The following is a 26,063-nucleotide window of genomic DNA, read 5'->3' as shown; positions in this document are numbered from 1 at the left end:
ACGTTCCGACGCCATGAGGCCCCACCAGAGAACTGCTCTCCCAACTCCGATTTCCGCTCTTTAATCAAAATCAATACCAAGCCAGCCAGTGGGTTGGAAACACATTTAGAAGTGTGGATTCCACTGGGCTGGAGGAAAGAATCAGCATGTTAGAGAAGTCATTGACTGGGAGGATGGCAGCCAGCACTGGAAGAGTAGAATCATAGAATATCAGGGTTGGAAGGGATCTCAGGAGGTCATCTAGTCCAACCCCCTGCTCAAAGCAGGAACGATCCCCAATTAAATCATCCCAGCCAGGGCTTTGTCAAGCCTGACCTTAAAAACTTCTAAGGAAGGAGATTCCACCACCTCCCTAGGTAACGCATTCCAGTGTTTCACCACCCTCCTAGTGAAAAAGTTTTTCCTAAGATCCAACCTAAATCTCCCCCACTGCAACTTGAGACCATTACTCCTTGTTCTATCATCAGCTACCACTGAGAACAGTCTAGAGCCATCCTCTTTGGAACCCCCTTTCAGGTAGTTGAAAGCAGCTATCAAATCCCCCCTCACTCTTCTCTTCTGCAGACTAAACAATCCCAGTTCCCTCAGCCTCTCCTCATAAGTCATGTGTTCCAGTCCCCAAATCATTTTTGTTGCCCTTCGCTGGACGCTTTCCAATTTTTCCACATCCTTCTTGTAGTGTGGGGCCCAAAACTGGACACAGTACTCCAGATGGCACCTTAGAGACTAACCAATTTATTTGAGCATAAGCTTTCGTGAGCTACAGCTCACTTCATCGGATGCATACTGTGGAAAGTTTAGAAGATCTTATTATATACACACAAAGCATGAAAAAATACCTCCTCCTACCCCACTCTCCTGCTGGTAATAGCTTATCTAAAGTGATCACTCTCCTTACAATGTGTATGATAATCAAGTTGGGCCATTTCCAGCACAAATCCAGGTTTTCACACCCCCCCCCACCCACACACACACAAACTCACTATCCTGCTGGTAATAGCTTATCCAAATTGACCACTCTCCTTACATTGTGTATGATAATCAAGGTGGGCCATTTCCAGCACAAATCCAGGGTTTAACAAGAACGTCTGGGGCGGGGGGGGAGAGGGGGTAGGAAAAAACAAGGGGAAATAGGCTACCTTGCATAATGACTAAGCCACTCCCAGTCTCTATTCAAGCCTAAGTTAATTGTATCCAATTTGCAAATGAATTCCAATTCAGCAGTTTCTCGCTGGAGTCTGGATTTGAAGTTTTTTTGTTGTAAAATAGCAACTTTCATGTCTGTAATCGCGTGACCAGAGAGATTGAAGTGTTCTCCGACTGGTTTATGAATGTTATAATTCTTGACATCTGATTTGTGTCCATTTACTCTTTTACGTAGAGACTGTCCAGTTTGACCAATGAACATGGCAGAGGGGCACTGCTGGCACATGATGGCATATATCACATTGGTGGACGTGCAGGTGAACGAGCCTCTGATAGTGTGGCTGATGTTATTAGGCCCTGTGATGGTGTCCCCTGAATAGATATATGGGCACAGTTGGCAACGGGCTTTGTTGCAAGGATAGATTCCTGGGTTAGTGTTTTTGTTGTGTGGTGTGTGGTTGCTGGAGAGCATTTGCTTCAGGTTGGGGGGCTGTCTGTAAGCAAGGACTGGCCTGTCTCCCAAGATCTGTGAGAGCGAGGGATTATTTTTCAGGATAGGTTGTAAATCTCTGATGATGCGCTGGAGAAGTTTTAGTTGGGGGCTGAAGGTGACAGCTAGTGGTGTTCTGTTATTTTCTTTGTTGGGCCTGTCCTGTAGTAGGTGACTTCTGGGAACTCTTCTGGCTCTATCAATCTGTTTCTTCACTTCCGCAGGTGGGTATTGTAGTTGTAAGAATGCTTGATAGAGATCTTATAGGTGTCTGTCTCTGTCTGAGGCGTTGGAGCAAATGCGATTGTATCTTAGAGCTTGGCTGTAGACGATGGATCGTGTGGTGTGGTCAGGGTGAAAGCTGGAGGCATGTAGGTAGGAATAGCGGTCAGTAGGTTTCCGGTATAGGGTGGTGTTTATGTGACCATCGTTTATTAGCACTGTAGTGTCCAGGAAGTGGATCTCTTGTGTGGACTGGACCAGGCTGAGGTTGATGGTGGGATGGAAATTGTTGAAATCATGGTGGAATTCCTCAAGGGCTTCTTTTCCATGGTCCAGATGATGAAGATGTCATCAATATAGCGCAAGTAGAGTAGGGGCGTTAGGGGACGAGAGCTGAGGAAGCGTTGTTCTAAATCAGCCATAAAAATGTTGGCATACTGTGGGGCCGTGCAGGTACCCATAGCAGTGCCGCTGATCTGAAGGTATACATTTACTTATACATATACACTTTAGATAAGCTATTACCAGCAGGAGAGTGGGGTGGGAGGAGGTATTTTTTCATGCTTTGTGTGTATATAATAAGATCTTCTAAACTTTCCACAGTATGCATCCGATGAAGTGAGCTGTAGCTCATGAAAGCTTATGCTCAGATAAATTGGTTAGTCTCTAAGGTGCCACAAGTACTCCTTTTCTTTTTGCGAATACAGACTAACACGGCTGTTACTCTGAAAGTACTCCAGATGAGGCCTCACCAGTGTCGAATAGAGGGGAACGATCACGTCCCTCAATCTGCTGGGAATACCCCTGAGTACAGCTCACCTCCTTGCTGTGGTAGGGGCAGCGCTTTGTCAGGGAGAGAAAATGACATGTAATTACTCGGCATGACCTGTGGTGAGGGTCTTTCTGTGGAGTTCTACACGGTCAATATACTATTATCATCCCTTGGAATCCTGTTTCTTTCCCTTGATTCTCGGCGGGGAGGGAGCAGGGTTGATTTTGGGGTCAAAAACGTGTGTGTGTGTGTGTGTGTGTGTGTGTGTGTGTGTGTGCGCGCGCGTAAGTAAAATAGATTAGGCCCACATGCGAACCTGTGGAAATGCTGAATTTTACCAACTCCACAATCAGCCTCAGGGTGATCTTTAGCAGCCCCATCTGCCTGCCCTCCAGTGTTCCATGGAGCTGCAGGGGGCTCTTTCCTCCCCTTGTGGTCTTGTTTCCATTTTTTTAGATTATACAAAATACAAGAGGAAGAACTCTATTTTCAAATGTCCTTCACCACCCTCGTTTCTGTGACAATAAGGTTCATCCTCCAGCCACTCTCCTCCCTTCTCTCCTCCTTCCCCCCACCAAAAAACCCTGTATAAGTTAAGATGTCTGGTGGGAATTTATCACATAGTGTGCCAGTGCACTGGCCCTTCATGTCTAGTAATTTGCAGCCAAACCTATTTTAAGTCCCAAGTAAAATGAGTTTGCTGGTCTTGTCTTATTTTTCTAGTGGATGTTTGTCTCCATCACATCACAGCATGATTTTCACTGCTGCTTATCTCAGTTCAGGCAAGGCCCAGGAGTAAACCTGATGTCACCACCTCCCTCAGATGTCCTGGGAAAACCCTGGTTTTGAGGAGTGTCTCCCATGTCCTGCCAGGCTATTTTGCAAGATGTTAACAATCTTGACATTAATGCTAGTGGAGAAAACCATCTCCTGTATGCATCATACTATTATGAGTTTGTGTCATTACAGTGCATAGTATCATAATGAGAGACAACAGTTTTGGTCCCACAAGGCAAATCTCTAAAGGTGGCAGTCCAGATGACAGGCAGATTTGTAGGTCAGTAGTAACGAGTATAATCAGAGCGATAGGTACTGGAGTAGTAGAGGTGGTGTAGGTAAAAATTCAGTGTGCCCATCCTTGGCAGACCTAAGAGGTGAGGGAGCTTGCATAGCTCCTAACTATGTTGTGCTGGACTAAAGCCACAGTTATCAGTCTTTCACTTTGAACACTAAACTTGCACCACAAATGAACATTTAAAGCCTCGGTCAAATCATGCTGCATCCATGATGTAAACGACAAGGGAAGGCTATTACTGTGCCATTGACTTTGTCTCAATGACAGCAGTCAACTGCACTGCCTGTATGCAATTTCTATGTGATGGGCCGCAATCTTCTGCATTTCTCTTATGCTTGTTCTTTGAAATAAAGGCCACACTGATATTTTCTCTTGCAGGGTACGGAGTTGAATGATGACCGCACCCCCTCCAACGCTACAGTGATCACCACTTTCAACATCCTTGTCATAGACCTAAATGACAATGCCCCCGAGTTCAATAGTTCTGAGTACAGTGTTGGAATCCCGGAGCTGGCCCAGGTGGGCTTTGCCCTTCCCCTTTTCATCCAGGTGCAGGATAAAGACGAGGTAAGACATCAGAATAAATATCAATGGCCACTTGCTGCAGATACACCCTCCAGGCACTCCAGGTGATTTCATGAATCCTCTGTCTTGTACCTCTGATGCCTTCTGTTTCTGTATATTGCACATTCTACTTAGAATAATACATGGACCATGGAGAGAGAAGTGAGCACTAATATGTACATGGTTATACCCATGATACCTGTATGCCTTGGGTATTGTTCAGTACCTTCTACAGCCATCACTCTAGCCCGTCAGTCTCTGAAGTGCAGACGCTTTCATGAGGTCTCTTGTTGCTTTTGTAAAATAAGGATAATGTGACTGATGAGTTCCAACAAATATGGCTGTGCCACATACCAGTTCTTGTGTACTTCAGAGCACCTGTCAGGTAATCAGATAGCTTCCTTTCTCCAACCTGTCTTATAAATGGAGAAGATTCCAGGGAGGGATTCTGGTGGTGACATAAACTGCGATGGGGGGAGAGAGACACAACTCAGTCATCAGAACCCTACCGAACAGTTATCTGTGCATAAAAGATCTACTAATACAGTATGATCAATGAACATTTAAATGAACAAGAATTGTGAAAGTTGAAGATATGCTTCCTATGGCAATATGTACTCATCCCCATGTGTCCGTCTGGTCTTTTTTTTTTTATTTTTTAAATAAATAGACAAGTAAAGGGCCTATTTTGTATCAGTGCAGGGAAGAGTCTAACCCCTGTAATATGGAACAAGTCTTGTGACAGTAGTACAGTCTCTGTTGGAAGAAAAAGGGAGAAGTCGTCCCACTAGGTGCTGTTGTAGGAGGTGTATGGATAGAGGTAGTGATTCTCAGAATATTACTTAAAAATTTAGAGTTAGAATTTCAGCCAAGATACACGGGCTCTTCTAGAAATGATAATGAACAGACAAGCTTCCAACCCCTTTATCAAACCTCTTTCAGTTCCCATTGTAAAGAAGAGGTGAAGTTAAAATAAATATGGAGCAAAGAAAGTTCATCAGTAACCAGAGAACTTCAACAAATGAATAGTTATAGAAGGAAATCAGTGCAGACCCTCTGACTCTTGTTTCGTGCATCCCACCTGCCCTGTGTAAGCAGCTTTATCCAGGAGAGAGACCACAGACTTTAACAACAGAGATTCCAGAAGCAGCTACAAGCAGGTATCTGTGTACCCCATCCTCCACCCTATTAAACCTTTAATCCTAAATGACGATTACTTGATGGTTTGACAGCAAGGGGGATTGGGATACTTATTTTGTTACTACTCTTCAGTGGCTGCAGTTACCCCTCGTAACATTTGCCTGCAGCATCAGTGGCTTGTTCTTTGCTGCTGTTAATGGACCTTCTATTTATTATAGCACTGAACCATTTCACTTAGGAATTCCATTAGGTTTTCCAGCCCTAGGGTTACACTCTTCAATTACTCCTCATATTTGACTCATGCAATTCATTTCTTTTTTTTTCTTTACTATCCTAACCTACAACCATGCCACAGTCTACAATGCCTCCTTAAAAGAAAAAAAAAACTGCTGGCACCACATGGAGAAATTTCTAAAATATCTAAAAACAATCCTGCTGCTGTAGCATAGGATATCTGTATTTTTCTTCTCTTGTTTTTCGTTTGGTCACAGTATAAAGATTTTCAGGAAAATGGGATCTTTATTTCTTTGAAATTATTCTGTTTCTAGCATTTATTCCATTTACTATATTAGAGTATTGGAGTGGGGGAAATTAGATGACTGATTAAAATGTACGTCTCTGTAAAAATAGAAAATTTTCACTTGTGGCAAAAGGATGGAGATTTAAACTTTTTTGTTCTGAGGATGTAACTCCAGCATTGTTTATCTCAAAAACTGTGTTTGCTGGTAGAAATGGCAGATTCTCTCCCGCCCCCGCCCCGAGCCTTCATGAAATTCACAGGTTCTTTCAAGACCTTGCCAAAATATTTGTTTTCATGTGTGAAACAATTATGACAAAGCACTAATCAGAATAGTCTACATGTGACGTAAATCGCAAACAGAGAGTTATGACTTCAGCTGGGAGACATGCAGGTGAGAACTTAAACAGCTAACAAGAGCATGTTTTCTTGCAAATGTCCTTAGCAAACAAAGAACAGAATTACAAATAAGATGACAGGTAGTCAGGATTGTTTCTAAATTGAATATTTGTCATGGTGTTCCATGAAGTGTCAGCAGCTCTTTAATTGAAGGACATTATGGTAAGGCTGTTTGTGTCAATAGAGTGAAGGCTCTGTCATTGTTTCTGCTTCAAAGCTCTGTTTATAGGAGTCCCAAAATTCACTCCAGTCTTTCAACCTCACTAATTTAAAAAAAAAAAGGGGGGGGGGGATTCATGCATCCATTTAAGTAATGAGAGCAGAAAATAAACTAGTTTTGCGGTTTGCAATGAAGTTTCTTTAAGCTTCTGTAACTCCCAAACAGATTGGTTGCAGTTGTCAAAATCATTTGGCCCTGGCCTAACTCTTCTTCCATTGAAGCTGGTGGGATTCTTACCATTGATTTTAATAAAACCAGTGGAGTTTCTGTGTGTAGAAATGGCATGATATGTCTCTGCACTCATCACGTTTTCCAAAAGTAGTCACTCACATGCTTACCTGCACATATGCAGCAACTAGATAGATTAACCAGGAAGTTGGTGCTCTAAAAATCTATTGGGGCAACAGTCTGGGAAGTGAGATGGCTTTAAATGGTGTGGAGACTGTGTGGAACACTCAGGTCAGGTCATGCTTTCTAACATGGCCGCAAACAGGTGCTTGAACTGGGTGAACATGTGACCAACCTGCCCAAGATGGGGGCACCCAAATATGGGATGGCAGAATACCTCTTTGACAAGCACACCCTGGGGGACAGTGACAGTGAGACCTAAAGCCTCAGCATAGGCCACCCATGGGTTTCAGTAGGTCTCCTCGCTTGCTGTCCAGCAGTGCATGCATCTACTGTTGGATAATGTCATTCTGTACCAAAAAATCACACCTTTGTTTCTTTGTGTTTGTAACACCTTACATCCAATAAAGTGACCTGCAGTACTGCAGTGTTGTAAAGGGTAAATTACACAGGCTTTCATCTATGATTCTGTGCTTCTATGATGGGCATGCATTTGAAATGGCAAGATTACTCATCTGAACAGCCTTCTTGGGGAATGAGACTCATTTTAGACTCTTTCATGAACAGTTCGTTTACTCTGCTAAAAAGCCCCCAAACCCCCAAACCTTTTTTTTGCATTAAAAGTAGAATATTTAAAGTTTTGATTTATATGAACACAGTATTCTTGCCAGCAGGTTAAAGAAGTATGGGCTGGATGAATGGATTATAAAATGGATAGAAAGCTGGCTAGATCGTCGGGCTCAACGGGTAGTGATCAATGGCTCCATGTCTAGTTGGCAGCTGGTATCAAGCGGAGTGCCCCAAGGGTCGGTCCTGGGGCCGGTTTTATTCAATATCTTCATTAATGATCTGGAGGATGGTGTGGACTGCACCCTCAGCAAGTTTGCAGATGACACTAAACTGGGAGGAATGGTAGATATGCTGGAGGGTAGGGATAGGATACAGAGGGACCTAGACAAATTAGAGGATTGAGCCAAAAGAAATCTGATGAGGTTCAACAAGGACAAGTGCAGAGTCCTGCACTTAGGATGGAAGAATCCCATGCACTGCTACAGACTAGGGACTGAATGGCTAGGCAGCAGTTCTGCAGAAAAGGACCTAGGGGTTACAGTGGACGAGAAGCTGGATATGAATCAACAGTGTGCCCTTGTTGCCAAGAAGGCTAACGGCATTTTGGGATGTATAAGTAGGGGCACTGCCAGCAGATCGAGGAACATGATCATTCCCCTCTATTCAACGTTGGTGAGGCCTCATCTGGAGTACTGTGTCCAGTTTTGGGCCCCACACTACAAGAAGGATGTGGACAAATTGGAAAGCATCCAGCGGAGGGCAACAAAAATGATTAGGGGCCTGGAAAACATGACTTATGAGGAGAGGCTGAGGGAACTGGGATTGTTTAGTCTGCAGAGGAGAAGAATGAGGGGGGATTTGATAGCTGCTTTCAACTACCTGAAAGGGAGTTCCAAAGAGGATGGATATAGACTGTTCTCAGTGGTAGCTGATGACAGAACAAGGAGTAATGGTCTCAAGTTGCAGTGGGGGAGGTTTAGGTTGGATCTTAGGAAAAACTTTTTCACTAGGAGGGTGGTGAAACACTGGAATGTGTTACCTGGGTGGGGTGGGGGGTGGAATCTCCTTCCTTAGAGGTTTGGAAGGTCAGGCTTGACAAAGCCCTGGCTGGGATGATTTAGTTGGGGATTGATCCTGCTTTGAGCAGGGGATTGGACTAGATGGCCGCCTGAAATCCCTTCCAACCCTGACATTCTATGATTCTATGAGTATTTTCAAGGTACTGTACCAATAAACCTGCTGGCTTTGAGTATTTCCCCCCACATAAGTCTGTGAGTTCAGAGCCTTAGCTTTGTCTTACAGAGTGAAATTCTGGCCCTGTTGAAGTCAACGGAAAATTTCCCATTGCTTTCAAGGGTCAGGATTTTACCCCCAGTCTCTTGGCCTGTGACAATTCTGTCACAGCTATAACGATAGCTAAATGTAATTGTTTGCAAAATATTAAGGTCCAAAGCATGACTTTCTCCTGTCTCTTCTTGTTTTCTTGTTAATTCTTTCTTTCCATTTCCCTTTTTTCTTCTCCTGTATTTGCCTCCTTACTGCCTGAATATGGCCACACGTTTTCTCCTTGGGAGCTTCTGATGGAGAAATGGAGTACCCTTCTTTTAGCTGGTCAGATGGCTCCTAGACATGACTGAACTACATGCCCCATAACCAAGGGTAGGGACAGTAGTTTCCACTAAGGGCTTATCAACACAAACGTTTACTTCATAGCAAGCAGGGCCATGAATCTACTCCACACTAGCATGCTGTGCACTAACTGTCCAGATGGACCCTGCTGATGTGCATTAACAGTTTGTTAATGTGCTTTCATCCAGAGCCATTTCAAGGAGGACTAGATCAAAGCATAGTAACAAACTGTTAATGCGTGTCAGCAGGGTCCACACAGACAATTAGTGCTAAGCGATTTAGTGTGGGGTAGATTCACACCCCAGCTTGCCAGCAACTCATTGTGTCAACAAGCCCTAAGAGAGCCCCACTGTCCCTTGTCTCCAATGTTATCATTAGCAATGGGGATTTGAAATGGGAATGGGGGGAGCAAGAGGGGAAGAGATCTTTAGGCACAGAGGTGAATGAATGCATCTGACAGAAGCTATTGTAGCACCGTGACCTTCATGCAGGAGATGACACGCTTCATTTGTATGAGAAGCAAAGGGAAATGAAAAGAGAATTCTTCAACTCACTGGGGAAAGTGTCTAAATAAATAAGTATAGACAGAGACAGACAAAATCAAGGCAAGATTTTTTTAACAGATTTAGAAAGACCAATTCTACCCCTTATTTTATGCCCCATCATCCACCCCACGTTATAATTCCAGTCCCTTAATTGTTGTTTAAATAAACTATAGATAGGTGGATTTTTTCATTCTTTTCTCACATCTCCAGCCCCTTTGTGATTTTTGTTCCGGGTCTTGGAATTCCCTGCAGTTTCTTGGCATCTTTCTGTCACTGAGGTGCCCAGAGATGTGTCATCAAGTTGCAGTCTCACTAGAGTATGTAGAGGGGAGGGAGAATTACCCTCTGATCTGTGACGTGGCCGTGTAGGCAGCTCTAAATGACACTGGCTCTTTTTTTTTTTTTTTTTTTTTGGTGCCACGCTGGTACTTACTCTGAGCAAGACTAGGCAGCATCATAATAAAAACTCCAGGAATCCATCCCACCATTGCTAATGCCAGTGCAACTATACTAATACTGGACCAGTGGTGAGAGAATTGTCTATTATTCTACATCTCTCTTCCCCTATCCTACAGAAAGACAGGGACAACCAGTGCTATTTCTCCCCCTACATGGAAGTAAGGATATAAAGGACTGATGAAAGAAAGAGCTCCCTATCTCCTAGTCAGCCCCTTCCTTCTTCCATTTTAAAAACAAACCCCAGCCCTGTCACTGAAACCAAATTGGGTCATTGCTGTCTGCAAACACAATTAGCCCTTGATTCAAATCACAGTCCCACACTCCCACTTGTAGGCTCCCTCGCTTTGTGTGCGGCCTTTGAGCACTTGTAGAAGGGGCAGTTATGGGTGGGGGTTGCCCCTTTTAAAATGTTTTAGGTGCTGTTATAAGTAAGAAAGATTTTAATATGTTGTCGTGTTTCATAACTAGAACTGTGTGACATTTTAAAAAATGGGTGGAATTTTGCTTGTTCCACTCCTTCCATCTGATTTTGCACACATAATGTTGATAAAATGATTATGATCCTAATTCAACAAAACACTTACGTGTGTGTCTAAGTTCTACTGAAGTTAAGGACTTAAGCATGTGCATAAAAGTTAAGCAAGTGCTTAAGTGCTTTGCTGAATTGGGGTTTCCATTAGCACCAAAAACACAAACAAAGAGAAAATCCGGATGTTTTGAATCCAAAACCACCTCCATTAAAACATCAGCACCTTGCCATATTGAAAATCCATCTACTATCACTCAAAAAAATGGGCACAGTTTAGCTTGAAAAAAGCTTGTTCCTTAGCAAAATTTTCACAAGTGGCCTCTTTGCATGTGTACAACTCCACATGGAGGATAGGATTAAAATGATCTGGACAAACTGGAAAAATGGTCTGAAGTAATAGGATGAAACTCAAGAAGGACAAATGCAAAGTATTCTGTTTAGGAAGGAACAATCAGTTGCACATGTACAAAATGGGAAGTGACTGCCTACGAAACAGTTCTCAAGAAAGAGATCTGGGGGTCATAGTGATTAAAACCTCTCCAACGCATCATCTAGTTGGGGGCTGAAGGTGATGGCTAGTGGCGTTCTGTTATTTTCTTTGTTGGGCCTGTCCTGTAGTAGGTAACTTCTGGGTACTCTTCTGGCTCTGTCAATCTGTCTCTACGTAAAAGAATAAATGGACACAAATCAGACGTCAAGAATTAACATTCAAAAACCAGTCGGAGAATACTTCAATCTCTTTGGTCACTCGATTACAGACCTAAAAGTGGCAATTCTTCAACAAAAAATACTTCAAAAACAGACTCCAACGAAAGACTGCTGAATTGGAATTAATTTGCCAAGTGGATACAATTAACTTAGGCTTGAATAATGATTGGATGTGTCATTACACAAAGTAAAACTATTTCCCCATGTTTATTCTCCCCCTCCCACACTGTTCCTCACACGTTCTGTTCAACTGCTGGAAGTGGCCCACCTTGATTATCACTACAAAAGGTTCCCTGCTCTCCTGCTGGTAATAGCTCACCTTACCTGATCACTCTTGTTACAGTGTGTATGGTAACACCCATTGTTTCATGTTCTCTGTGTATATAAAATCTCCCCACTGTATTTTCCACTGCATGCAACTGATGAAGTGAGCTGTAGCTCACGAAAGATTATGCTCAAATAAATTTGTTAGTCTCTAAGGTGCCACAAGTACTCCTTTTCCTTTTGTGGATACAGACTAACACGGCTGCTACTCTGAAACCTGTCAGAGAGGAAAATCTGTTAGAGAATTGAGAATGACCTCAGACATGGATTCCGGGTACAGCCATGTGGTGTTAATTGAGTTGGCCTGTTTTCACTGCACAAAGCAAAGGCGGGAAGAAGATTGGCATCTGATCAGATTCCTGTAGGAGCATGGCTCAACCTCTGCCCATACGATTGCTTGTTCTTCTGGAGGAGTAATTAGCTAGGGGTTTCCATGTGTGTTAACACTCCCCTGTGCTATCTTAATTCAATTGGCCCTTTTTGCTTTTTCACTGATAGTGCAAGTTCAGCCATCAAATCATTTATGCAGCCTCCAGTGTGGTCTAGCAGTTAGAATAGGGGCCTAAGCATCAGGAGACCTGTATTTTGTTCTTGACTTTGCCACTTGCTCACTAAGGGCCAGATCCAAAGCACATTAAATTTAATTGCAGTCTTTTCACTGACTTCAGTTTTCTTTGGGTCAAGCCTATGTGAACTTGGGAAAATGAGTTAACCTATCTATGACTCAGTTTCTCCATCTGCAAAATGGGGAATGATCTATTTGAATATGTTTTCTAAAGCTGATTGAGAGCCTCTTCTGAAGGACAATGGAAGTCATTCCCACCAGCACTGTACTGCACACTTTACAGAAGAGTAATCATATATACATCAAATATACGCCTTCGGCTGGCTTCTCCTGTCACATACTGCTGTAGATCAGGATTGATTCACCGAAAGAGTAAAACCTGTGTGAATGAGAGGGGATTCAGGCCTAATATTATTTATTATTACAGAAAGGTTTGTTTCAGTTCTGAGACCAGGAATCATTCTGGGTGGATCAGGTTCCAGTTAGTTTATAGAGTCATTCAGCCAGCCACTAGTCCCTGGTGAAGATGACAAGGAAGAAGGCACCTTTTAATACTGTATCGTTAGTATTAAAGAGTATCATTTTGTGTGACACTTTACAGAGATTAAAAAGGTAAAATCACTGCCTCAAAGAACTTTGTCTAAACTAGGCAAACCTAAAATGTGACAATAACAGAAAAAAGAGGGGGTTAGGGAAAGAAAGATGAGGGTTACAATACATGGAATAAAGAGAGGCTTGTAGCATGTAAAGTTCTGATATTTTAAAACTGAGGTAAGACAGAAGGGGGATGAGTACAGAGCAAAGGGGTGGGAGTCAATTTTGGAAAGAAAGATGAAGTTGGTTTTGAGGAAGGTGCCCCCAGGACTTCTCGTTGTGTTTGCTGTACACGGCTACCCCTCTGAAAGAAGAAGAGTGAGGATGTTTGGCACATTGGAAGAGGGATGTTTGTCCAGGTGTAGGGAGCAGTGTGAAAGAGTGGGCAGAGGAAGCAGAAGGGCAGAGGGTGAGCAAAGAGATTGGCAGGGCTGAGCTGTGAGACAATGTGGACAAAGGGCTCAAACTTTTATGTGGGGAGAAAGAGGGAGGCAAGTAAAAATGCTTGAGATGGGGAAGGGACCCAGGCAGACCAAGGGGGCAAAGGGGATTATTTTAGCTGCTGAATGCTGGCTAGGTTGAAGAAAGGAGTATGCACAATTAGGGAAGCTAGAGATGAGGGAGTCTCAGTGGTCTGGGTGAGAGGAACTGAGCTATGGCTTTGGCAGTGAGGATGTAAACAACAAGATTTGGCCAGAACCCAGTGTGAGGAGAGAAGGGAAAGGAGGAGAAAGGCATGTAATCTTTGAGGGTGTAATAATTGGCAGGTATAACCCAATCTTTATATCTAGCCATTTCCCCCATGTATTTTGTACAACATTTATTTGAACTACACATTTTTCTTATTGTTTTTCTTATGAAGTGGTAGCTCAGGGGACTTCTGAGGAGATTTTGCTGACTGAAGTAACTGAAATTCTTATTAAACAGATAGGGTGGTATTTTCAAAAATTGGCTTAACTTTGCCCCATCAAAGTGTTCCAGTTGCATTACCAACTCCTGTAATAATCTGTTTGACACTTGCAGCATCCCTCATGTAGCTGTAAACCCTTCTTCCCAGCAAATTTTATTCTGTCCAGATTCTTAAACTGCCTTCATCACCCTAGTATCTGCAGAAGTACATTAAGTAAAACAGAGGATGTCCTAAACAGAAGGTGGAATCAGGTATGAAGAGAAACAAACTTTTCTATTCTGGCTTTGATTTTATTTACTGATCGTGGTTGACTGCAGAGAGAGGGGGAGAGAGAGAATGTATCTAGCACATGAACCACTGCAAGTATGTTGGTTTGATATTTTTAAATATTCCTTATTAAAAAGATTGAAAAAAACCTATCGGAATCTAAAAATATACAATGCATAAAGTAGCCTCAGACACCATTGTGTTATGTGTATGTGGATATGAATATATGCATGTAATGTATGAATTTTATATATACTGTATGTATGCATATAGGCAGACACACACTATAAATATGATATACATAGTGCATAATTATAAAGGAAAATTGACAGCTCTCCAGTATTCCTTCCCAAAAGTGCCAGCTGCCAATTGGATTGAATTAGATTTCATAGGGTTTTTTGCAATACATGGAATTCACCAGCAAATTACCCTTAAAGAGGGAGAATCAATCATTTGGAGCAGAGATAAACTGAAGGCGAGTCAGTCTCAGATTGATCCCGTCTGTGCAAGCGTGTGTGGAATTCAGCAGATAACTGGGGGAAAGCAGGAAAGGAGGGAGGGAAGAAAGGCAAGGAGTGTGGAAAGAGGCACTTGAAGCAGGCAAAAGGCTACAGAAAAAGGTGTGTGGGAGTGTTGAGCAGCTGGAAGGATTAGCAGGGGCTCAGAGTGAGGGGAGCGGAAGTGAAAGTCTGAGTGAAACCCAATGCACGCTGTATGTGGGGAATGTTCCCTTTTGGGAACTTTGGGCTCTGGGAATAAATGCGGATTCTTTTGGTCTCTGACAACAGCCAGATGACTACAGGCACCAGCCAGTGCAGACTGTTTTTCTTCCAAACCTCAGGCTGACCAGCCTTTGGAGAGATAGTCTCCATTCCCTTCTTATTGGCCTCTGTGGTCAGGACAGTGACTGGGAGGGAGAAATGTGAAAATGCCTTTCTGGTGCTGAGGGGAAAGCAATGAACTTAATTTGTAATGTTTGTTGGAAAACTGGAAGAGAAGACGAGGGCAGTGGAGGGGAGGAGCTCTAAATAGGAGAGCGAGGGTGAGGAGAAATGAAGGAGAGTGTGGAAATACTGGATTGAATAGGACATGGTGGTAGAAGAAGGGAGTGGGGGAGAGTGGAGGGAAAGCGGGAGACTACGGTATGACAGGGAATTGAAAAGGCACCAAAATGTGCTTTGGCCACCCACTCTGGTTAGTTGTGAGAGGCACTGTGATACAATGCTGGGTGCCACAGGAATGCCTCTGGAAACTAAAAAAGCAAACCATGAAGTGCTACGCTGGAGGATTGCCATTTTCTGTGGGGGAAGAGGGAATGTCCTGTTCTGTCAAAGGAAAGGGTTGTGATGATATTCCAGAGCCCCTTCTCTGCCTCCTGTGATGCTGACTCAGAAGGGGTTTTGCAAAGACATACATGTAGGGCAAAAAGAGATGAAGGCAGCAGAGCAAGAGAAATGTAGGTGTATGCAAAAAGCCGCATAAGCACAAGAGAGTAGTAGTGATGGCAAGAAGAGAGGAACCTAAATGATACACTCCCCTGAAAAATTCACCACCTCTGGAACTGCATCACCACCAACCCTACCCTTTACCCCCATCCTCCCCAGTCAGAGACATCAGACAAATAGATTAACAGCTTTTCCCAGCTTGTGCCCCTCTCTCTCTCTGGCACACAGCTATACAGAGGTTAATAGACCATCTCCCTTCCTCATCGCCATCTCTCCCTCTCAGTCCTGACTCTTAGTGCCTTCACCTATGCCCTGTCTGTAGTTCAGTGCGGATGCACTGCCATTGTTGGTTGGGAAGGCTAGTTCAAGAAGACACTCAGGTCGGGTGTAGCTGTCCTGCCATCCGCTACTGGATGAACACTGAGTGAATAGGCCAAATTGTTGCCAGCAGCCCTTCCTGTAAGCCAGTCAGTCACATTTCCGGTGTTAACCCTTTGTGGTCTAAATATACCTTGAAGGAGTGCCAAAGGATTTGAATATTAGGAGGGCGAGGGATATTCTCATGCAGAGGGGCAGCTGTTTTCTTCAACATTTTGTTCAGAGGTCTAATCATCTTTCTCCCTTACCAAAATATCCTTAGCAAACTCGTAAAGACAGCTAGACAATTTGTTTGCGAGCCTTGGCATCTCCTCTGCCTCTTGCTGGAGACTGCCCTCCTTGCAATAGTCTTGTGCCTATGATATGCACATCACCATCATAAGGCTGTGATAGGATGAGGAGTATGAACTGACCTTGGGCTCCGAAGACTTGGGGCTCTGACCCTGTGAGCTGAAGTGACAGCTTAGTTAGTGTAGAAAGAACTTAAGAGAGTTACGCTGAATCAGTATGTGTGTGTACGTCTGTTCAAGGAAATGTAAACCTGAGTCCTGATTATGGTAATTAAAGATCCCATGCTGTTTTCCCCAAGAGCAGGGTGCTGCTCCTGTGTCCTGGCCATATTTTGGTGTGGTTGATTAGTCTGCCTCCCTAAATTTCCCAGTAATTTCAGTTGGATACAGGGTGGTTGTATTATTTTTTTATTTACATTAAATTCTTGTGTAGCAATTGCTATGTGCTGTTAGTCTGCTGCATTTTACCCAGAAGTGGCTGCATTTTGCTGGCAAATAATCAGTTTGTAAATCATTTCCCAATCCTTTGGAGAAGTATAAGATATCATTTAGGCTTTGTTCAACATGCACTGGGATACTGAAGCAGGGTATGGGTAACAATTGGAGCGCAAGGGTTATCTCCTATTCATGCTTTAAAGACAGAATTAAGTTAGCAAGCAAATTTTGAACACATTCAATGTTCAAGGGCAATCTGTACAAAAACAGTCAGAGCAATATTCCCTTCTCAGATCAAAATGGAATGGTGGAACACGACTGACTTTCTGTGCTGCCTTCTTGAGCACAGGCCCTGTTGTCAGGGGAAGTTCCATGCACTGAGAGAGTGGAATACTAGAGCCAGGATCTATCTAGAGCAGAAATTTGTCCATGACTCATAATGGGAACAGTTATATTAACTAGTCTCTTATTCTGCTACAGAGCACTTGTGTACACTTGTATACACACATGCACATGTCAATGTGTCACAGCCGGAGTGCCTGATCTGAATCCCTTCCTCTCTTTTTCTTAGGAACAACAGGGACTTTCTATAAGCTAATCACCTCTGCTTTGTTATTGAACAAAAGGAAAAAATAGCTAGTCAGTAGTTTTTGGAGAATAAAATGCTGCTTATGCAATGAAGTGCTCTAAAATGGTCATCTAATCCATTCTTTGTTTGCCTAAGATCCCTCTCACCTCCTCTTCCAAGGCAAGATGGCTTCTTATTTTTCAACTCTGTGTGTGGTCACTCTGGGTGTTTGATTGGGCTTTAATTAAATGAAGCAGAGATTGGAGTGATGAAGAGCAGAAATACTGTATAGTTTGATTTTTCTGTCACTCTGCACAATAGATTCGGAAGGTAGAAAGTTGTTAAGCAAGTAATGAGCACCATACAGGTACATAAAAAGAAAAGGAGTACTTGTGGCACCTTAGAGACTAACAAATTTATTTGAGCATAAGCTTTCGTGAGCTACAGCTCACTTCATCAGATACATGTAGACATCCTTACTCCCCCCCAGCATACTCACATTTTAGACACTCAGGGCTTGTCTACACTGGCACTTTACAGTGCTGCAACTTTCTCATTCAGGGGTGTGAAAAACCACACCCCTGAGTGCTGCAAGTTTCAGCGCTGTAAAACACCTGTATAGACAGTGCACTAGCGCTAGGAGCCATTCTGGTAGCTACGGCCCTCATGAAGGAGGATTTTTAGAGCGCTGGGAGAGCTCTCTCCCCTCGCTGTGCCACAATTACACAAGCCATGTTAAAGTGCTGCCATGGCAGTGTAGATAAGCCCTTAGAGGTGGCCACTGCATTCCTGGTCATTTGTGATCTAGGCCCAGAATTTTGAACCCATGGCTCACGTTCAGAGACAGCATGTAGCTTAGACCCCCTTGTGTTCAATTAGACTTCTAGATTTACTTGTGCCCACACTACACATGTCTAAGGGAGGCTGTGTTGGCATAAGGTACACACTGAGGGAAGCACAGGAAAGAGTAAGCCCCCAGTATGCCAGCTAGACTCACCTCTGGATTTAGTGCAAGGCCTCCAGAGTGACAAGGCCCATTCATTGTTCCCTGGCCTAGTGGAGCCCTAAGTAGTTTGAGTTGTCTCCCTTCATGCCATACTGCAAGAGAGGCAGTCAAGTTGGACCCTCTTGTTGTAAAAGGGAGGGGGCTGCTGGTGGATGTTCTCTATGAAGGTGTATCTGACGCTGGAACTCATTTGCCCCATTGGTCCACCAGAGTCTTGTTCTCTTACTGTCTGCACACATGGCAAAGCTCATCTTTCCCCCCCAGGAATTTGAGGAGCGGACTTTCTGAGGGGGATTTTTCATTGGTTATTGGCATAGGGTAGCTAGTTATCTCTTTTGATGGAATGAGTGGTTTATTTTTGGATACAGATACGAGACTGATAACTGTAACTATTGCAAAGGCCCCTAGAGTACAAGGTGGCTACAATATAATGCTCAGATGAATCCTCACCAAAAGAATGAACTAATGCCGGGTCCCCAACCTGTAGTTCTTAAGCTTGACGATCTTCCATTCCCTTCACAACAATTTTGAAGAGGGTGGTATGTGAATCAAGAAAGTTTGGTAGCCACTGTACTAATAAATATGCACTACTAAAGCTATGTACATTTTACTTAAATAAATAGGAAGATCTTACTACAGCTGGATTTATGCAAAGGGAATGCTAATTGCTGCAACAGCTGCTGCAGCCCTTGGATGCCCATTGTGCTCCTTGACCCCAATGAATTTCAATCGGAGGTGGCGAGTTCAGGTACCAGGTTGTGACAGAAAAAGTCTATGCAAGAGGAAAGTCTATGAGGCAGTTGTTTGTAGCTGCTTCCCTGGCTTGTACCTATCCTATTGCCTTTTTTAATTTTTAACATTCTTTAGTGGGGGGAAGGGAGTACCGAGAATGACCTCTGTCTTCTATGAATGGTTGGTATCTTGAATTAGGCGGTCCAGGGACAGATGCCCTGGCTCCTTGTTTGTTCAGGGCATGTGAAAGTCATGGTCTTCCTAGAGCAGGACAAGAAAGCCCAAGAACCCTGTGCTCTGTATAGTGAGTGGAGTGCTTCACAGTTTAAACTAATTGTAATTCTTAATTTTGCATTAGAACCTACCACAGATACTAAAGTGGTTGAGTGCATTATTAAAATAAATACTAATTGCATTTTCTAGCTTTTTATTGTTAATAATAAGCTCATTTCTGAGCTCTGTTTCTTTCTGGAATGATTTGTTTCCTCCATAGAATGTACACAGGCTGGTTTATTATTATAGGGTTACACACAAGTGCTGGGCTATGCACGCTGGTTCATTATTTTACAGTCGTTTATGAGCTGACCTCGACTTCTTTTTTTCTTTAAGCATTTACTTTGCAGGAGTGAAAAAAAAATCTAAAGCATTGGTCTTTGAAAACAGATCAAGTACAAAGAAGGGAAAATGGCAGAAAGAGGTTGGGCCTCCAATGTAAACAGCATTCCTTTACAGCCAGAGGCATGGGCTAAACCCAAGTGTACGCAGGTCACAAGCAATTGATGCTTCTAATACCCATGTATCGTTTACTGATCTTATCAAGCATAAGTAAGTTTGTCTGCCAGAGCTGATTCATTTGTGAACATGCCTTTATGAGAGAGAATCTTTACACAGTCCAAAGAGACCGTGTTTATTTCTGCTCGTCTCCCCACGTTTCGCAGGTGCTCTCTTTGCTTCATATGTAGGATGGGGTAGGGAAGGAGGAAGAGGTCTTTTTTTAAAAACACAATAGAGAAAAATCTTTCTCCCAAATCTCCCTCTTTTCCTGTAGGGTAATGTGTGTACTGGGAGGAGACAGCTGTGTGCCAGTCTAAGCCCTCCCCTTCTGGTGGGCAGCTGATAGTAAATCCAAAATATTCAAATTATCAGCCATCTGCAGGGGGTTCAAAGGCTCCAGTAACTAGGAGCAAGGAAAGCAGCATGGGGGCAGAAACAAAAAATAACTAACTAACTAAATAAATAAATAATTGAAAATTATAGCAACTTTCCCAAAAGGCAGATGAATTCCAGTCCTCAAGACTTCATGTGGGGAGGCTCAGGCATTGGAGTGGTTGGTAATTAGGGATGGCAAATATCAACAGACTGATCTGCTTTCCCAGCTGGAGGGGAACTAATCCACCCAGCTCCTTTTCACACATGCTGGGATTCCTTTTGATGTTCAACTTTATCTCACATCCCAACAAAATCACTTCTTCAGTTCCAAGAAAATCCACAGCATTTTACAGTGATGAAAGGCATTTTGGCACACAAGGATGCTGGTACAAGATATCAGAGAGAGGCTCCAGCTAGGTGTGGGGAGAGGGCTTTCTTTGACACTGTCCTGGCTGCCATGGCCTCCACATTAAAGGACAGCTCCAGAGTTTAGAGGGAAAATTGGAGGATGCAGATCTGGATCCTCTTGATTTCTCCAAGTCTCCAGCTTGGGACACTGCAGACTCGGGTATGGCTTGTTTGTAGGTACTCAGTTGCTATGCTGCTAAGCACTATAGAATTGCCAATAAATAAATAAACTCTTTATGTAAGTGCTCAGGGCAAATGAGGAGTTACTGCGAAAAACATCTGAGAGCCCGATTCGGATACGCTAGCGCGTGCTGGATGGTACACAGCTCCACATGTAGCTCTACTGAAGGTAAGGGAACCACTTGTGGAATAAGGTGCCACTAAGTGTAAGGCAGGATATCAAAATCTAGCTCTCTGAGTCATGCTGGGGTAGGCAAATCATGGCTGTTGCTCTGGGTTAGTAATCCCTTTCTGACCTGAAAAAAGGACCTTTGCTCAAATGTGTTAAGACTGAATGTGCTCTAATGCAGAGAACATAAACTGACATAACATATATATACCTTCTTAAACAGGTGCCCACTTTTACTGCTTCATTACTAACCTTCCACCTGTCTCGACCACCTCCTCTAAAAAGCTGTCCTGAAAGGCAGGGTTCAGAACCAGTGTGTCTAGAATGTCCTAGCTGTGTTGGTAGGTGTATACTCAGCGTTCACTATGTGGGGATGAGTGTCTGCAGGAGCACCTCCAGACATTCACTTACCTGCACTGGCACAATTTAGAAGTCGGTCGTGGTTCTTAATGTGTTTGTTTCACAGTAAGTATGGAAATTAATCCCTTGTCTGCCCCTGGCAGGCTGCACAGTCTATTCGTTGAGATGCTAGAATGTGACAAATGGTATGCAAGGAGGCGTATGTGATGTATGAGTTTGCTGGGCATGTGCCCTCTGTGCCAGGGATGCTGAAGGGGTTAAAGGCAAACAAGCAAAGAGTATTAAGCACTAAATTCCTATATTAAGATAGGATTGAAAATTGCATGGAGGGGCAGAAAAAAAGCCCCTCGGCATTTGTCAGGAAGCTATAGAAATAGGAAAAGTACTCTTATTTAAATGTAACCTGCAAAGGAATTGTTTGTTTGTTTTTCCAGTTTGTGCCCTTTTTGCTGCTTTATGATGTATCTAGAAGGCTGAAAGAAAGGTGTCAACATACCCATACATTCTTTGTAAGCGGCCTGCGCAAAGGAAACCGCAGAAGCCAAGCAAATCTTGTTTTACGCTAGTCACTCTTGCTGCAAGAGTTAGTGTCTGATTTGGTCTCCCTTCCTTGTCTTCATCTCCCTTCCTGCCTCCCCCTCAACTCCCCAGAGTAGGAGATATAAAGCTCATCACATGGAGGCACATTGCAGATTCCTCCTTAGGACTCAAAAGAATCAATAAGCCCATCGAATGAGACTAGTGATGCTTGTGTTTTACTGAGAGCTGACAGCGGACACCATACATACCATAGCTGCCACAGAAGTGGGCAGCTCCCGATGATCCAACTCCATGTGCTTTCAAAACATTTTCAAATTCCTAGGCCAACAGAAAAGGAGGGGTCGGTCACCTGTTGGGTTACACTGCAGCCTTTCTCATTCTGAAGTATCCGTTCCCCTCCAACGTAATTGCACAGTTGTCTTCACCTTATGTAGGGGCAGAGATGCTGTAGGCGTAGCCGCATTAGTAGAATTGACTCTGATATGAGGTCTGCAAGGCATCTCTTTTCTGGATGCAGCTTCCGACTCAAGTGAGAAGACCTCGGAGCAAGGAATCTGTTAATAACTTTTCTTTGTTCTTGCTAAAAGCCTGGCCTCCATTTGGGTTATACATGAACTTTCCTACTTCTCCCCACTTCCTCCATATAATCCAGTTCTGCCAAACCCAGTTTTGGGGGCCTTTACCTCGTCGTCCTCATTCTAACGAAGTCCAGTGGCATTCAGTTGTTCCAGCCAGTGAAAAAGGCTCTCTCATCCTCACTTCTTCCAGCTCACCATCCTTCACTAATCTGTACTCCAGCACAATCACATCTCCTCTCCCTGAGAATGTATTCTAAAAAAATTCCAATAGGGCATCTCTAGTGTACGTGAAAGTAGGAGCACTCGAAAGTGCAGTACTACAGCCTCTAACCAGAGCTTTGCTAAGAGCAGACTGCCTCATGTTTTCTTTGTTATGTACATTCCCATCAACTGTCATAGTTTTTGGTCTCATTTAGCTTGTTGGCTCCTTGGGGCAGAGAGCTTGTCTTCTTAATTTGTCCATGAAGTGCCATGCGTGGCACTCATACCTCTGGTACTATAGAAGTATCAGGAACACTCAGCTCTCTCCCCCCTTCTTCATGGGAATATCTTTTATTTTTTTGGTAGGGGGAGGGGAAAACAGAGAGGGGACTTTCTGGCATGTCACCTGCTTTCAGCAGTCACGCTCAGCCGGCTTTTCCTATTAGTGCCCCTTCGTGCATTTAATTGGTCCCTCCTTCTAACATCCCGGAGACCATTCGGGGGAAAATTGGAAATTCGGCTCTGGCAGTTTCTGAACTTTATTGTAATGTGCTCTGCTGGGTTGCACCGAGGGAAAGAGCTTGTTGCTTGGTTGGAAGGTCCAGAAGTGTCACGATCAGTATTTGGGAAAAGGCTCCTGCTTGCCTCCCAAGAAAGCTTGGGGAGAGGGGAGCCCTTGAGTCCCCAGTTTCAGCTGTGCCTGAGGAAAGTGAAGCTTTGTCTACAGAAATAACTGTTTAGAATCAATATTTGCGTTTCTGGAGGTTAAAGGATCCCCTCAGTGATGTAGTTGGCGGTGTTTTGAGGTGCAGCATGCAGGCTCTGCACTGGATATGTGTAGGCAGCAGTCTGGACATGTGACATCTATGATCTCTGCATGCGTGTAGTATGTTGGACATGTGGTGTCTGTGGGCCTGGCACACAAGTGGTATACTAGATGTGTGCCATCTATGGGTTTATCCTGAGCACGGCATACTGTACATGCACTGTCTGTGGCTCAGCATACGGGTGGCACACTTTAATGTGTGCTGTCTATTTGCCATCAGGCTTGTATTTTCCCTGGCATCCTGCCACCATGGCAGTAAAGGGTAGAACTGGTAATGCAGATCCAGGCTGAAATGATGAAGGCTGGTCGGATCATGCAGAGGCTGAGTTGTGGAGAACAGTAGTGTTCCTTGGAAGGGAGCACAAGTCTCCAACTACAGATAAAACATGTGGGGAAGCACATCTGCTATACTTACCATAACATGGTGTATGTAGGCAAAATATGTGTGGTGTGTACAGAATCATCCTGTATCTTTAAATATGGCAAATTTCGTTTCTTACATGTATATACTGTGCAATAAGGTCAGGATTATACCAACCACATATATTTTGCATCCTGCATATGTACAATGGGACTGATGAATTATTAATTATTATTATTTTAATGTGTATTACCAAAGGGGCTAGTCATGGATCAGGACCCCATTGTGCTAATTGCTGTACAAATGCAGAACAAAAAGACACAGGAAAATAGAGAGGAAATGGTATGTTTCTTCCAGGTAGACATACCTTTCTCTGGCTGTCTGACTTCTCCCCATTAACTATGTGCCTGTCTTTCCAGTCTCCTCTCTTGTGTCTGGTAGGCTCCTCCATGCCTCTCTTCCTATTTGTCTGTCTGTCTCTTCTCTCTACCTGTCTCTTGATTTCATTTCCCTTCACCTTTTATTCATATGTATTGCTGGATTTGCCAGCACTGGATTATTTTTCAGCCTATCATGCATTTAGTCTGGGCTGTTTATCCTTGCATTGAGCTGGTGACCTAGGTACATTTTGCATTTATCATTGTTAATGTTTCTCTCTATTATTTTGAAATGTTGTTCTTAGGGACTCAACAGTGTGTTTGAGGTCTACCTGGTGGGAAACAACTCCAGTCACTTCATCATCTCTCCAACCTCGATCCAGGGAAAGGCAGACATCCGCATTCGAGTTGCAGTGCCGCTGGACTTTGAGACAATTCCTCGCTATGAATTTTCTGTAAGAACTCCCCCAAATATGAGGTGAATGGGCAGTGGGAAGAGAGGCTGGAGATGGGAGGACCCCAGGGCTACATTATGCAGTAAGATAATGCATTAGCCCACAAGTGGCATACTCACTCAGTGAGAAACCATCGGCCTAAAGTACAAAGCTCACTGGCAAGAGTGTAATATGCAGTTGTGTCCAATTGCAGAATAGGCCTCTTCATCCAGCAAAGTTAAATACTGCATTTAAAGACCATTTAAGACATCTTATTTCTCCCTCTGAGCATCCTCCCATGACCAGTCACACACCCCATCACTCTTTTGTGTGTCTATCACCCGCTTACACACACTCTCACTCTCTCTCACACATATACACACACTTGGACCTTCACCCCCTTTCATTGCATCCCTCCCTTTGGATAGCCCCTTCTTCTCACTTCTCCTACTGCCCCCCGCTTTGGGGAATCCTCTCCCCTTGGGGACTGTCCCTGCTCTCCTTTTTTTCCCTTCCACCCTTGGAGAGCTGTCCCTTTTCCCTTCTCTTTTTCTTCCCCCATCTCTGTTTTCTCTTCCCCCTTGGCGATTCCCACCCTCCATTGTGGGGATTCTTTCTACGGGTCTTGTTCTCTGGAAGAGGAGGGGAAGTGGAGAAGGAGCTGCTTCCCTGAACCTGGTCCTGTGAGGTTAACAGCAGAGTGGGGAAGGGAGCTCTTCTGAGCACAGGGCATGGATCACTGGGGGCTCTACAAAGGGCTGCTGTGGGGTGAGGAGGAGGAAGGGGAGGGATGAGGGCCTCCACTGCGTGTCCCCAAGCAGGCATAATTTCCCACCTCTCACTCTGTCTCCAGGGCCTTCCTGCCTTCTTTGAGCAGCATTATCCAGCAGCTGCCAACTCTGTATCTTGTTTGTCTGGCCCACAGATTCCTCTACAGGTCCTGAGAATGAGATCCTGCCTACAGGCTGTATATTTGACACCCCTGCCTTGCCTGTCACCTCTGGGGAGCCAAGTCTGACACCTGACTTAAGTGATATGATTTTGATTGTGTCAGTCGTTCTGGCTGGTAGTGGACATTGGTTGATCTCACAAACCTACCATACTGTTTGGCAGCATAGAGATGGAGTGGCCGGGCTGTGGAGGCAGCCCAGGATTAGACTGTCAGACCTGCCAAAACTCAGGGATGGAGTGCCCTAGTAGAGTTGCATATGCAAGCTTTTATAATACCTGCCCAATCTGCTCCTGCCTCTAGTCAGAGCTGTCGGATTCAAAAGCATTAAAATTTACCCGGCCACCCCCCAAAAAGGGAAGAAGAAAAATATATTTGCTCTGAGTCTTCCCTCTTCTTTCAAAATTTAAGAGTCTCAGCTACTAGAGCTTAAACAAAACATGTGTTTTCCCCCACCACCATCCTCGCGCTATGGGACCATAAAAGCTTTATAGAGCATAAAACTTTGTTTTAAATGCACCTATCAGCCAGCAAAACTCTTTCCTGCAGCCTGCTTGAGCTGCGTCCCACTGTCTGGTTCAGCTATAAATTCTGGCAGGAAAAGCAGCTTCCTGATCATGTCAGCAGCTCCTGTTGCTATTAGTCCTGGCAGAGGGGCTTTTATACACCAGTAAATAAGCATAA

At 43.9% G+C, this 26,063-nt stretch overlaps 1 protein-coding gene across 2 annotated transcripts in view; it reads left to right on the top strand.

Moving 5' to 3' along the window:
* Nucleotides 1-26,063, top strand: part of CDH23 (cadherin related 23) — a 514,496-nt gene that overhangs the window by 255,442 nt on the left and 232,991 nt on the right. For both annotated transcript variants that reach the window (XM_037904844.2, XM_043551833.1), the window contains exons 11-12: nt 4,084-4,272; nt 24,302-24,451. In XM_037904844.2, the coding sequence (XP_037760772.2) occupies nt 4,084-4,272; nt 24,302-24,451 (339 nt within the window). The remainder of the gene's footprint in view (nt 1-4,083; nt 4,273-24,301; nt 24,452-26,063) is intronic.

Source organism: Chelonia mydas, chromosome 7 (assembly GCF_015237465.2).
Source record: "Chelonia mydas isolate rCheMyd1 chromosome 7, rCheMyd1.pri.v2, whole genome shotgun sequence".
NCBI lineage: Eukaryota > Metazoa > Chordata > Testudines > Cheloniidae > Chelonia > Chelonia mydas.
The sequence above is the reverse complement of the archived record's forward strand: the minus strand, read 5'-3'. Positions and strand labels throughout refer to the sequence as shown.